The sequence below is a fragment of the Coturnix japonica genome, chromosome 3 (assembly GCF_001577835.2).
Source record: "Coturnix japonica isolate 7356 chromosome 3, Coturnix japonica 2.1, whole genome shotgun sequence".
NCBI lineage: Eukaryota > Metazoa > Chordata > Aves > Galliformes > Phasianidae > Coturnix > Coturnix japonica.
Window position 1 is genome coordinate 18048231 of NC_029518.1, and position 15672 is coordinate 18063902.

At 34.9% G+C, this 15672-nt stretch overlaps 1 protein-coding gene across 1 annotated transcript in view; it reads left to right on the top strand.

The window, feature by feature from the left end:
- The window catches only part of USH2A (usherin), a 356150-nt gene that overhangs the window by 199619 nt on the left and 140859 nt on the right, over positions 1–15672 (top strand). Inside the window, exon 40 of the mRNA XM_015857330.2 lies at positions 10275–10454. Coding sequence (XP_015712816.1) covers positions 10275–10454 — 180 coding nt within the window. The remainder of the gene's footprint in view (positions 1–10274; positions 10455–15672) is intronic.

Here is a 15672-nt window from a genome sequence, read left to right on the forward strand (position 1 = left end):
TTTAGTTCTGATACTGCATTTAGTACTTATTTTTGGATTTATTTGGTCCTGGTGTAGTGAGGAAATACAATCGTGAACTGATTGAAAAGGTCACTGTGGAACTGCAAGTCTGAAATGTAGATCAGCAAGAGACAGTTTGGATTTTCTGCCAATAGAAAAGGATCCTTGTAATGGATTTTTTTCTGAAGTTTAAGTATACTTTAACAGTATACGGAACAGAAATTTCTGATTCAATTAGCTCTTGTTTTCAAATTAAGCTGTATATTTTTGACTGTATTTCCCTTTAAATATTCCTTCAAACACAGACAGGATCTTTGTTGAGATTGTTTTACAATTCTGATATTCCAGACAGACATTTGCTCCCAGAAACTACATGTAGGATCAAACATGATTTTACAGATCAGTGTCTCTGTCCCAACTCCACAGCACTCAGGTGATACTCTTTCCTGCAGACAAGTTACCTCAGGTCGTTTCAATCCTGGCACCTCAATGGATGAAACTTTAAAGAGGAATTTGTTTTAGAATTTTTTAGTCCAAAGCATGAAATACAAATATTATCAGATCATAAACAACTTTTCTTACTATAAGAGAAGCTTATTTGTGGTTGCTGTCTGATAAACTTCCAGTTCTCTAAGGACTTGTAAGCAAAAACTGAGAGATTCAGAATTAATTCCCTCAAGAAATTTCTGCTTTCTTATTTATGCTTATTGTAGTTTAAATTAAGTACAGGATCACTTTTAGTTGCATTTGGATATCTGAAGTGAAGCTCTTGCACTGGAAGAATCAGGAGTTAACTCTTTTCCAGAGAAGAGAGTTGGAGGAAATTCCCATCTTCTTTCCTGTGTGAGATAACTACCATAGCACTAAATTCATCCAAATCTGTAGTTTTCTGGGTGTTGTGATGCTCACGAATACAAGTTTGATATCAAGAGAAGCTTTAACTGTCTCTATGTACTTAGTGAGTTTCACAGCATAAAGTTGCAAAAATCTGCATTGCTCAGAAATGTAGAAGTTAAAGGATGCTGTTTTCTGATTTTCTATTTTTTGCAATTTTTGTTGTCAACATGGCAGCCAAAGTAATTACTTTTCAGCAAGAATTTACCAGTTTACATATTTTTATAAAGAGAATTATTGATCAACTGCTTATTTGAAGATACTGTGCAGGATAGCACACTTGCAGCCTACTTTTTCCTGTTATGAATGACAAAAACTAACAATAGAATAAAGCAATTCGTTGTTAAAAGTTTATAAATTCCACTTTAAGTTGGATTTTGTTAATCTAATCTATTTAGCTTGATTTCTTTAAAAAAAAAAAGATATATATATATATTACTATTTATTTTTATTATATTTTATTATATATTTTTATTATATATATATTTATTTTATTATATATTTTTATTATATAATTATATATATATAATTAAAAAGGAGGTAAAGAATCTGTTATCTTGGCTTTTATTCAAACATTCCTCTTACAGTCTTGATTGACCACTGGTGCTTTCAGTGCACTCTACAATCAGAATATAAATCTGGAATGTTATGAGTCAGTCTAGAGCTAAAAAGCAGAGTGTTCTGGAAAAGATATGAGACCTGCTGATGTCAAAGGAATGGGGAGAGGAATGTTGAAAATCCTTAAAATTCTTAGTCCTAGTTAATTTCATTTAGATTTAAGAATTGTATCTGCTCTCAAAATTATGAATATCTAAGTATAGACTAACATTTACAGCTGTTACAGGTGAATATGCAATACCTCACAAATGATAAAAGTTAAGATGCAGTTTTATCTTAGCAAGAAAGTATCTTTCGCAGGAATGGCAATGTATTCCTTCCTTATATGTAATCAAAGCACGTGAATCATTTTCAAGACAAGCCATTTCTTCAAAGCACTGCTTTTTTCTTTTTGTGTTTTGTTTTTGTTTATTTATTTTATTTTATTTTATTTATTTATTTATTTATTTTAAATTTTGGCTATTAATGAGAAGTTTAGCCTTTCCAATCCTGTAGCTAAAACATTCAAGTAGTGGGTACAAAAGAAATATCAATAGCTTTTTCCAAGGTAGATAAATATCAGGACAGTGCTCCTCCTGCATTCATTCACTTACTAAAGATGTTTATAATGTCTGGTGTACCTGTGCCAGGGATGTTTCATTATCTAAGGACAGGAAAAGTCACTCTAACTTTACTCCAGTAATTTAAGATTGTGTTAACTCTATATATTCTGCAACCTGATTTCCTTAGCTGTGATCTTTAACTTCTTTATAGCATAATCATGTTAAATTCGACACTACTAATAACAATGTATGCTCTCAAACTGGAGGATACTATAGTGATGCTAGATATTATTGTTACATGAAATGAAGATTGTGGACTAGTCCTAAAGGTGTTTGAGGGAGAAGAAGGAGGATACATAATCTGTCTACAAATAGTTTTATTTAATCTGATTATTTACATAAGAGGACTTAGGGATACTTTTGTAGCAAGGTATATGGCATTTAAAGATTCATTTGCTTGGCTAGAAAATTTTGCACACACATTAGGATCATTATTGGGTAATTTTTAGTCAAGCTTCAGTCACCTGTGCATGGTTTCAAAATACATCAACTACTTGCATTTTTTCCTTATGCACCAGATATGTGCATTTCTGTTTCTTGGTACAAATGTCTTGGAGTAAGGATAGGAGAGTAGTCTCCGATTTCTGAACTTGATTGATTCTTTGGTGAAGAATCTAGAAAATGGTGTTTTTTAATTGGTCTTCCATATCTCTCTATTGGTTTATTTATTTATTTATTTATTTATTTCACCTCAGATATACACAGGTCTGTTTCAGTGTTGTGTTAGTTGCTGGCTTTTTTGTTGTAAAGGGAGTACATAAAGATGAGCCTTTCTGTGAGGTACATATTGTCAGTTATTAGAGGCTGAAATCCAACACCAGGGTTAGTAGGATAGTTTTTGACTATCCCTGCTCCATCTACATTGTGTGCCCCGGTGGCGCAAGTGGTAGGAATGCCGCGTTGCAACACTGGAGGCCCTGGGTTCGAATTCCCCCTGTTGCGCAAGTGGTAGAAGTGCCGCTCTGCTACACAGGAGGCTCGAATCCCGGGGGGTTGGACTCGATGATCTCTAAAGTCCCTTCCAACCCACACGAGACTATGATACTATGATACTATGATCTCAATAGCCTAGGGAATATTAGCAATCTTCTGGTGAACAGTATCGAGTAAAAGAGAATCTGCTGATTACTTCTCCTATTAAAATGATTTATTAGTTAATGAAAGTCTTTTAGAGTTTTTAACTGCCATTAAGACTGAGGAAGCCACTTTAGTTGTGCATTGGTATCTGTTGTAAATCCTCAATGCAGAAAGTAATCTATGTCTTTGGACAAAAAATTATTTGTGTCAACAAAGTAAGTATGTGATCCAAATAAAATAGGTATAATCTGACTAGACCTTTCACAGATGAAGATATTGCAATTGGATATGTGGTGATGTGAAAACAAATAGGGAGTGATGTAAAATACATCTGTTTTCTAAGCTAGAGAAAGCATGATGAAAATTTTTTACTAGATTTAGTGATGTTTCTCTTTGAAATATTTAAGGGGGATCAAATCGGGTGCTATTTATATGATTTTCTTAGGTCAGAAAGATGAAGATACTGTCATGAGTCTTCCTTTTTTAGGTGTGATTATGTGCAGTTAGTACGGATGTTTATTACTCTACGTGCTATTGCCCTGAACAGACTAGGGCGTGTTACTCTACCAGTAAGTACAACAAAGCTCTCCTAGAAGATTCTTTCAATCTACAAGTGCACCATTTATGATGCCTCATGTAAGATGACTGGAAAAGCCAAAGTAATATCCTTATGTCAAATAAAAATCCTAGATCAACTTCAGAGCTTCATTCATTCCAAAGTATTACAAGTAAATGTAATGGCATTTGACAGTATTGGTATTTTTATATGACTTCTTTTGGCTAACTCAGCATTCTCAAAAAAATAAATGGTGTTTTCCCTTTGTAATTGAAAGGGTTAAATAGTACCAATTCATTACCACTCACAAAAGGATTTATTTTGTTCTCATAAATCAGTTTTATTCCACATTTTTATTATTCCCTTGGGTCAGCTGCTCCAATTGAAATCAATACAAGTGCAAGTGACACAATCAATCTAGATATTTGATTATGGATTTGAGACTCCCAGTTCTGCTCTGTGTGTTTAGCTAGTCTCCTTCTGATTGTGTCCCTGGAGAATGGCAAATTCTTATTGGCATCCATGAATTATGGGCATAGATTCAGAAACCAGATACTGTGATAATCTCCATTTACGTCTAGCTGCAGTAAGAGAAAGAAAGCTCTAGCCATGGAAAAAACAAACTTGAAGATTTTAAAGCTGGCTGTTTCTGAACTCCCTTCAGTATGTAAAATCTCTCAAACAAAGTGGATTGAATCTGTAATTATGTACTTTACCTTCAATTTAACTTCACAAGTACAGAAAACATTTTTATTTTAATCCTTCCTGTCATTTACGTGCAATGTGATGCTATACTGTTTGCAGTGCTACTGTCTGTAGTGCTAGACTGTACTGGGACATTAAAGAGTCTTGCTGTCCAGTCAAGAACTCATAGGAGCATTTTGTTTCTGAGGCCATGAATGAACAATACGGAATGTTGTACACTAAATCATTTCAATGGTGTTGCAAGTCTTCCCTGCTTCATGCAAACAACTTGGTAGTTTGGTCCTCTTCTACAGGTTACAACTTGAATGAGTTAGCAGAATAGCTGTTGATGTTTGGTTTTTCTCTTTTGTGCTGTGGAGCACTGTGTGAATAGATTTTTCCTGTTCCCTGATGAGAAGGTTGAGAGAGGAAAGGTTTGGAATAACTTCAGCATTCAGAGTGTTAGAGTTCTGCTTTGGGCTAGTTCAGATTCCAAGTTTACTCCGCTCCTACACCCAACTTGCAATGAGCAGGAGGACTTGTCTGACATGCCACTGCTTCTTCCTTCTCCTTCCTGTGATCAAATTGTTCTAGACAATGAAAATTTCTTACAGAATTTCTGGAAAGGTATAGGTGTTGGTGGAACATATTAACACTGCACCAAAATATGTCCTGGCCACCCAGCTTGAACTGTGTGGGTTCCCTGACTGGAAAGGCAGTGGTGACTGCCAACAGATAGTTTGCAAAGAAAAGAAGCAGAGCCTATCCTGAGTGCTCTGACATCTCAGAGACAACTGTAATTCTGAGTAGTATGTAAGTACTAAGTTACTAACTTTTGTGACTGCAGCCTGGTGTTATTTTGAAATAGAAAGAAAAATAGTAGTTAAATGTTTGTGATGATCATATTGAAGTGTTTTTAGCTTAATTTCAGGTTGAAATCTCTCTGCATTTCACAAATTAATGGTACTGTAATACTCCAGATTAAGCTGGGGGGGGGGGGAGAGGGGGAAGATAAGCAGATTTCTAAGGACACTGCACCACATGTAGGAAGAGAAATTTTGCATTTTACAAATGTTTAGTTGTTGAAGTCCCAAATGAAAACTGAGCAGAGAAGAATAGAGAAGCTGATTTTTGCCCCCATATCTTTTGTATAATGACAGCTAGCTCCTGAGTGCTTGAGGAAAGGAAAATGAATGAGCACTCAGTGAAAAATTTAGCCAACTCCTTGCTTTCTGAAGTCAGCACTCTAGTTATGTTAGTGTGCTTGTGATGCAGACTGGTTATGCTTAAGCCTACTGATTTAAAACTTACAAATGCAGTGATCATAATCAGAGTACTCAGTAGTTTGGAAAAGGTTGCCTATGTATATGAAGCATGAGTTTTTGCGGCTTAATATATTAAGAAGCAGCAGCTCAAGTTTTTGGCCTTTTGCCTTAAAAACACTAATTGATCTAGATGGGAAGAAAACCCTTAAAAGTGGCAATTTCTAGAAAAAGCTAGTTTTAAGATGTGAGATGAATGCATTTGGTTTATATTATCTCATTTTTCATCACAGCCTTTGTCATGAGAATGGTTTCATGTCGTACCATTTTCTGCACTCCTTACAACCTTTGTCACATGAATAAGATATCAGAACGCTAATGACTAATATACAGTATTCTGTGTCTGCTGATACTATACTGTACTACTATGACCTTTGCAATATTATGTATTCTGATTGGCTGTCCATTTCACCTCTTCCCCACAAGTTAATAAGGCTGTAAAAAGGAGAGAACTTGAAATGGCCAGCCAGTCAAATTACAGAATATTGAAAAGGTCAGAGCAGTACAGCATACAGAAAAAAATTACGGAATATATGAGGCATTAACATTCTTGTGACAATGATTATAACAAGAATGGAAAAGGATACCCATTTATGTTATTTCAATCTAGTGAACCCCAAAGGATGATGGACCCAGGACAGCAGTAATTTACGCACTGATGACCCTCAGGAGCTTTATTCACTTATTTACAGTAGCACTCAGAAACACGTCTGCTTGGGAGCCCACTTTCAGCTGCCCACATGAAACAAGAGTGAACCTTCAAATGCAGATAGTCGCCATTGAGGGTGTTGTGTGAAGCTTATCATTTTTAAGCAATGATTTTTTATGGAATACATTGTTTTGTATCATTTTAACATAAGATTATTTTATTACTCAAGTTTGTTTCAAGTATACATAGTTTTCAAGTAAGTGCATGGATATTTGTCTGTCTTAATTTCTTCAACTGGTAACATTTCCTGAAACATTGGGATACTTTCATTTGTCTTTAACTAGGAGCAAAATGGTAAGAAAAAAAGCATACTTTTTTCTCAGATACCAGACATGAACCAAAGAAATCCTTCAGAAGTCTGTTAATAGATCAGTGATTCGAAAATTATGAAATGATGCTGAAGTATGAGACAAATTAAGCAGTATGAGGAAGCCTTTTGTGTTTGTAAATGGTGCAGTATTTTTGAGAGACTATAGGGAATGGTGGCTCTGAACTCCCTTTGGTCTGGATTCATCTTTTGGTAAAGATGTTTGGATGCTTCATGTTTGAAGGACGTGCTGAGCCAGGAGTTTATCTTCTGCCACCTAGGTTAGGCTGCCCTTGTTAACTGTCTCTCTGCAAGCTCTTTCTTGTTGGGTTACTCAAGGCAGAAATGTGCATAAACAAGAAGGTATTCTGATAGAAACCATTTGTGCAAAGTAAAACAATGTCTTTTAGGTTGATACCGATGCTTGAGATGACTACTGCACTTTAGGACTCCAGCAGACTGTTGGTAGGCTAAGGTAGAACTGGTGAGCAGGGTGAAGTATATACCAGAAAAATGGAAAAAGAGAGGCATCATCTGCTTATACTCTCAAATAGTTCCACACTGGAGCAGTCTAGGCAGGAATGGCACAGAGTGATATGACAGGGTTATCACTGTATCGCTGTATCACTTTCTGTCAGGCTGAACCTAAGTGTCTGCATTTTCCAGCCCACTGAAAGTAAAGCTTAAGCAGTGAGAAGTGGCAGAGCTGCATATTGCAAGTCATCTCCAGCAAGACCTGCATTTTAAAATGTTCTAATATTTCACTTGCCAGTAGCACTAAGTTGCTTGGCTGGCAATGGAAATACCTTTTGTCTGTGTAAAATTTGATTTGGGAAACTTGGAAGTGCTCTCAGGTTTTTATCAGAAGCAATGAAAAACTGAATCACTGTGTTGTCTAGCTCATTGTAAATCTGCAAGTTCGTTTTTGAGCTGGATAAAATGGTTATGTAATTACATACTTCTCCTAATTATTGAGTAATTATATACTTCTTATAATTGCCAAGTAATCACTCTGCTATAACTAGAATTTAATGTTACAACTAATTGTATAATTAGTGTATATTAATGTTGTTATCCAGGCAACTCGGAATAGTGTTATCCTTTTAATTCTTTTTTGTTACTCTAAACTGTATTTTTTTTAAAAGATGTATAGTTTGCCATCAGAAGATTAATGATGAAATATGAATATCAGAAGTACATGCTTTCATCTGGGGCTGAGGTTGGTGAGAATTAATATACTAACATGTTCAGACTTCACTGAAGATAGAAAAGGTTGATTTTTCTTATGAAATGGCTCACAAATTGCTGTTAGGAAGCCTTTTTTTTACACTTGAGGTTTGAGTCTGCCCTTTGAGCTTTAATCTGTATGACTGGATATTTAAACTTTTCTGTATGCTGTATGTGAAACATTTAAAATAGGCACCTGTTTTCACAACCAGAAGAACCTGCATCTCACATTACTGGAACCTTAAGCATGTATCTGTCAGTTAGCCATTTGTTGGCTTTATTGTTGTTAATAAAATAATAGGTGCATGTAGCAGTCACATTGTTGGGTTGATGTCACATCAGTGAGTCATAGATCGCATGGTGATGTATGGGAAAAATGTGATAAATTATGGGAGAAAAATGCTTTATTGGATTGTTCCTACTCCCAGATCACAGACAGGGACAGTTTCACAAAGATGCCCTGTGCCTGTTTGATAGACAGTTTAAGAAATGACATCAAGTAAAGCAGATGCATATTTTTCTAGCGTTGGCTGAGTAGTCAGTGCATGAATAATCTGAGACAAAATCACTTCTGCAAAATTGATATCTCTGTATATGGCATGTGTAAAAGTTGATTGTTCTTCTTGCATGATAAGGAACTTTGCCTCCCTTGCTATTTATAAAATAAACTCTCTGAGGCTAATACAAAATTTGCTGAACTCTAAAATAAATCCACAGATTTCATGAAATTATTCTAGATTCACCCTACTGTAGTCTGTTTGAACAGACTGGCAGTTCATGTAGAAGGCGAGCACTGAGGACACAAACTGCAAGATGCACTTATGAAATGGCTCAACTCATTTCCTTCCTCCAAAAATGTTAGAGTTAGCTTGCCATATGTTAGTGAAAGAATAAGTGAAACACTCCATGCAACTCTGTGATTGTCGCAATAATAGTGTGGCATGGACTTCAACCATGAGTGTATCATACAGACTGTTTATAAGGCCTGGAGAAATGTACAGATCACTCACACATGGTAAAATGTAATTTGAGAAGGACAAAAATGTACTGCATATACACACTTAAGCAAATGTTATAGAAATATGGATTACTTGAAAAACTGCTTCAGGTTTAATTTCAGTGTTAACTTGATGCTTGCATAAATTAGGTTGATTCAAAAATGGCTTTAAAAAGAACTTGCATGTTTTTTGTTAAATTGTATATTAAGTTTTGTAGAGGACTCAGACTTCAGAATTTCATCTTTTGCTTGTAAAAATGCTTTAATTTTAGCTACTTTGAATAACTGTATTCTGCTCAATCTCATTCTCTACCCATGGTTTCAGAAACTTCTGAGATTCTGCTGTTGTTTGTAATGCAAAATTGCCATTGACTTTGACATAAGAGCTCTGCATGGAATGATGGATAGCAGTAATTATATTAACTGTTTATATAGCATTTTAGTTCCAAATATTGGGTAATCTTTAAACAAGTCCAGTTTTGCTTTGTGTTACATGAGTGAAGTCTTCATTGAGTCAAAAAGTTATTACTTGAATATATATATATATATATATATATATATATAATTTTCCAGTCTTGCTTACAAGTTAGTTATTTTGGGGAGTTTTATTTTTTTATTTTTATAGGGTTAAATCTTTATATAGCTTAAGTCTGAGGTCTTGAAAGGGTTATAGAGGACAGACAGTGGTGTCCTCGGATGATTTAAAGGGCCAATCTGAATATTTATGTCCTTGTTTTATCTTTGAGTGGATTGCTGGAAAACATACACTTCTTGTTGCAGAAAAGTAATAAAGTTATACTTTTGTATACAATAGAGTTAGCTTACACTGGCTGATGAATTCCTAAAGTAAATGCTTTTTTTTTTAGTGAGTTCCAGAAGCTAAGCAAGTCTTTCATAGACATGAGAACTGGAATTAATGTTTTAATGACCCTGACTGGTTTGTATCTACAGTTCTCATGCAGCTGCTCAAGAACATAAGTCATTTCTGAAAACTGGCTTCTGTTTGCAGCACATAGCACATATACATAGCAGTCAGCTTTGTGACTGCATGGTTGTTCCATATACTTTTCAACTTTTATGAGTACTTAAAAATGTTAGCAAAAAGAGGAAAAAATGGGGAAAAATATTTATTCTTCAAGTAAGACATTTTTAACGTTCTTGATATCAATATCAAATTTTTATTTGAGTAGAAGTTTTGCTTTTTAAAGAACAGCAAATCGCATAAGACACAAAACCTAACATTTTTTCTTTTTCCTCCACATCCTTTTTCTTTCTTAACAGCTAATGCTAATTATTCTGTTGTAAATGGCACTCGAATATTATGCAGCAGCAATGAATCCAATGTATGGGTACCCATTAAAGGACTGATTCCATTTTCTAACTACTCAGTACAAGTGAAGGCTTCCAACAGCCAGAGCAGCTTGATAAGTGATGCTATAACCATAGTCATGCCTCCAGGAGGTAAGTATGAAAAAAGTGCTGTTTCTGTGCATGTAACAATTACGCAAATTCTCTGTTAAACAAAACATTATTTATTACTACAACCGAGGACTGGAAGCTCAGAATATGTTTGCATTAGTAGCTCTTAGTAACAAAATGGTTCTTTTCAGCTTTAAATTTATTGCATTACTCAGTTGAAAAAGATGGAAAATGGGAACAGGTATTTGCACAGTTAATGCATTAGGTAAGTAAGAAGAGCATCATATACCTTTTTATTTTTTTTATGAATGGTGTTGGATTCCATCATGGAGGAATAGTTTAAGAATGTAGAGAGTCACCTGTATTTTGCAGTCCGGTGTAACCTTATGAAAGAAACACAGTAGCAGAGTGCTGGTTCACAGTGAATTGCAGTCTAAAGAGCTGAGCGTTATTTTATATGTATGTATCACAATTAGGCAAATACTCTCTAAATTCTCTGCATGTTTGTTTGTTTTCTAAGTGAAAGTTTCAAATTGCAGCTGATGTATGTTTGTTCCTTCTCTTTTCATGAACATCCTAATGGACTAGCTTTTATTGAAAAAATACCAGCGGAAATGGTGAAGTCAAGATGATTTTGAATCATAAAATGAGAACCTGGTTAAGCTTGATTTTGTGAGATGTGTAGTTGTAGCTGAGTAGAAACAGTGTAGACTGATGTATTTACTACCTGAAAATAAAAGCAAGCAAATAGAGGCAACCAAATAACTAACAACTCCACAAAATAATAAAATCACAAAAAAATATGATTACTCCTGGAGCGGTTTCCTTGCAAAAGACTGATTGGTTTGGTGGTAAAGAGAAAATCTTCTGAAAAGTGAATAAGTAAAATGTAGAGGTTGTATGACATTACTGAACGAGATGAAAAAGGTTAGGTTCCAGTCAGTACATTTTGTATTTTTCAAATCTGTTTGTTGAATTAAGCATATTATTAACAAATACAGATGTATCATAAAACCAGATATAAAATATACTTGTCAGTTAAAGCTGTGCGTAATCCCAGTATCTGTTCGATTCTGCATGGAGAAATAGCAGATTTTGGTAGTGAAAAATTTACTAAATGAACAGGTAAAGGATCTTTAAAGATGGACAAGGATGTGCACAAGTTTATGACAGCCATTAAGATGCACTTTCTTTCATCATTAGATTGTTGTTGATTACAATTAGAAAACTTATAGCTTTGAAATTATCTTTTTTATGACCTTGTGGTAGTTTAAAAGCAATACCTCATTGATTAAATAGGTTTTAGTTCATGGTTCCTTTTTGTTAATGATCTGAAAACATATTATCCTGATTTACACATAAAATCATGCTGAAAAGCATGTGGCATACACTAGGATATGTGTGTTTAAGTAGAATTAAATTAGCAATGAGAGTTATTAAAGAAATCTTCCGTACTATTGTCCAGTGAACTGTGATCTGTGGTGAAATGAATAGTAAATGAATCAATACATATGAGAGAAGGATTCTCACACACTCTACATCCTCATTATACACATAAACATGTGCAGGCACACAAACACACATATATATAGAACAATGTATGTTTATTCTACAATTATGTTTCTTATAAACACTTTGAATGCCATACAATTCAAATGCACAGTATATTATGAGCATAATGGTAATTTTGCATTGGGTTGTATTCCATGCCTTCACTGGCAAATGCATTCTAAATCATTAAATGAAATCTGGATCTTAGTAAAAAACATTTTATTTTTTACCTTAGTGGCCATGTTTTCACTTTAGGAGAAGTTGTATTTCATCAAAGAATGGAAGAAAACTCATTGTATGCACAACCACAGCCTTCCGATGGGTGTAAAAAAATTTGTATTCCCTTCTTGCTAAGTATAGTGGAAGTGTTCAAGTGGGATAGTGTTGGAGAGAACAGCAGAATTCATACTGAAATTACTGCAAATGATTATTGTTTTAATTAATATTCGGGTTTATTTTCCAACACACATTGATTTGGTTTTGTTTTTTATTTAAAATATAACACACATAATATAATGCACAGTGAGTCTTTAGTGTTACCTGATTGAATATGTCTTAATTTCTCATCAGGTTGATTTGCTGTGCTTAAGTCGATGTTTAAAAAAATCTTGGAAAGAAGGAATATATTTCATCTAAGCTCTTGACTAAAATTGCAGAGCGGGTTCAAGAGTTCTTGGAAAGATTAAAAAAATAAAAACTGAATCCAAATGTTAATCCATAAATATGAAACTTTCTTTTGACCCTTACCCCGTAGTGATCTGGAGTTACTAATGGGGTTAGGATTTCAACTCTTAATGGGTCTTGGTGCATTAGTGTTTTGTATGCATGGAATTCAGCATTCAGTTTAATAAGTGGTTGACATTGGTGATGTCCCTTAATTTGCTTAAATCTAATTGGCTCTTTTATCAGTCAAACCTGTATGGATTGGCAATTGATCAGAAAGGGTCAGCCATGACTGTGCATGTACTTAAATGCTGGATCCACCAGTTAAAGTCACTGTTGCATAATAAGAAGCTGAAATCATGAGAACAAATGATCTTCAGAGTTGGAAGGCAAAAGAAAGCGGAGAAGTTTTTCAGGATGTTCAAGTTCAGAACAAAGGCATTATGGAGTATATAAATTTTAAATACACTGCTTTTTGCCTCAAGACTTAAAGCTTTTTTTTTTTTTCCAGATGAACTGAAATCTTGTCTGAAACAGTCTTTGTTACATCAAAGAACTGCATAGAAAGCTAAAAGAGGTGGAAGAGGCATAAAAGGGCATAGTTTAAAATTATTACTGACAAATTTCATACCACATAGGTAGAAGTAAATTTTTTTGAGTTTTATATATATATATATATTTATTTTTTTTTTTCAAAAAGAATAAATTTGTTCTATTTATCCTGTCCTAACCTGCTTTGGTAGAAGTTGTAAAAGATAATGTACTAGCCAAGACTTCACATTAATATGAGGATGCCAGGCAGTAAAAGATCTGGAGGACAAATCATTTTACACTTAATGTAATTAGGTAAATGAAATGATACAGAGGACATAAAACTGCAAAAATCTTGGAGAAAATTTTTTGTATATAGCACTTGGTTATACATTTTTCTCATTAATCAGTGTTGTTTCTGATGCAGTGGCACACAGAGGACCCAGAGAATTTGGAATTACCTTATAAGTGGTAGTAAGCTAACAGAAATGAAAGGTGCAGTTTCTACTGGTAAAACCTCATTAACTTCACTTGTTCCCAGCTACTGGCTGCAGGAAAAAAAGTGTAATATGGAAGGAAATGAGAAGTCTTGTATGTAGAAGTGCAGAAGAGATTGTTTTGTTGAGAAATAAGAGTTAAGAGAGAGCAGAGAGAGACAGGCTGCTAACCAGACAAGAAGCAGGAAAGTGAAGGCTAAACCAACATCAATAAGAGAGAAAGCACAGGAAAGGACTGCATTCCCAAGGGAAAGGAGGTATGAAAATTGTTGTGGGTGGTAATTCAATGTCTTATTACAGAAAATTGTCTTTGCGAGGTTACCTGTGTTGAGTATTACCAACATTACTGGATGCTGCCTTATCTGTAGAAGTTAGTGTTGATATATGTTCCTATTCCCTAAGTAGTATGTAAAAGGGAAGATACTCAGGAAAGGAAAAAAAGAAGTGCCTAAACAGTGAAGTGTCTTTTTAATCTCTGCCATAATTTATGGAGTATGTTCCTGTTTTATGTTCTTGGTCTGTGATTTCCAAAACACAGCAATGTCTAACTGTGGAAGATGGCAGATTTTGTCTCAGATTCATAAGCACCTGTCCTTTGCTGGTCAAATGTTTGTAGCCAGGAGGCTGCATGCCTCTGCCTTACAGCTCAAGCTCCTCAGAAGCAAAAAGTGAGCCTACATATTTATCACTTGATGTTTGTTCACCATCTACAGAACATGGCATCCTGCAGGCAAAGGATTTCAGCTACTGTTAGTTTAAGTAGCAACACCTCTGAGACTGGATATTGAACCACATCATAGGATCATTGATCTAATCATGCGAGCAAAATAAGAACCATATCGTACACCTCATATTCATATCTGGAAACATTTGCTCATGCAAGTTAATCTTTGGAGCCAACATGCCTCCTTAGATGAATTAGTTAATAAAGCAAACAGAAGTCCAGAAGTATTTAGGAAGGAAAATTAAACCTGTGTACACTAAAATTTTCCTGAGACGAGTTTGTTTTTTCCACTCGCTCAGGATCACATATACACAGTCATACCAGAAAACTTGTTTTGGAGGAATTTGCTAGGTTTCAGGTTCTCATTTCTCTCCTTTCCTCTATTCTTCCCCACTTCTTCTCCCTGTAAGCATGGAATAATATTCAACAGGATTCTCTCTGTTCTGCGTCTTCTGTTTCTTTTTAATTTTTCATCCCTTTCATTCTCTTCTGTCACTTCTTGTACAGTAGTAAAAACAGAATTGAAAAAGGAAAGAAAAAACAGATAGCAGAGGGGGAAAAAAACCACAATTGTAAAATGACATTGATAGAAAGATTTTTTAAAAAGTTCAAAATTCTCAAACTTGTGATGTTTCTGTACCTTCAGACAAATGTAATCGGTGATTTTTAAAAGAAACAAGAAATGTTTTTAAAAAAATTAGTTGTAAATAACTTTGTGGAAGATGTTTATGGAAAGTTCTGAATGAAAAATAGGAGCCATGCCTTTTCCAGAGGTGGTTTAAGGAAAGAGCTGGATAGAGTAGGGAGGGGGAAATAGCTGCCCTACATCTTTCATCAGTGACCGGGCTAATTAAAGCATGTCAGTGGCAAGCTCTGTAAATTGTCTGTTCTAGTTCCTCTCATCCAGAAAGATGATTTCATGGGGGTATTAGGGTAGGATTGCAAAAGTGCTTGTGTATAAAACTGGGAGTTGCTCTAATGAAACAGTAATTCTTCTCTAATCTCTGCAGTATTGATCTGATTGTCATTTTTATTAGTTCTACTTTCTTCTTTTATTCCCCTCTCCCTTTCCATTCAGCACATCCTTCAGCACATTCATTCTGTGTTTACTGTTGTTTCTGAATGATTGTTTTTGGGGCTTTGGGTGGCAAGAGAAGTTAGAGGATCTCTTGTTTCTCAGCTCTCATTCCTGAGAAATAATGTCTTCAGGTTCTGGCAATGGGAAGCACAGAGGTGCCCATTTTTATGCTGTAATTTTCTAAGTCACAGCCAACTTGGGCTCAGCCTAACTTCA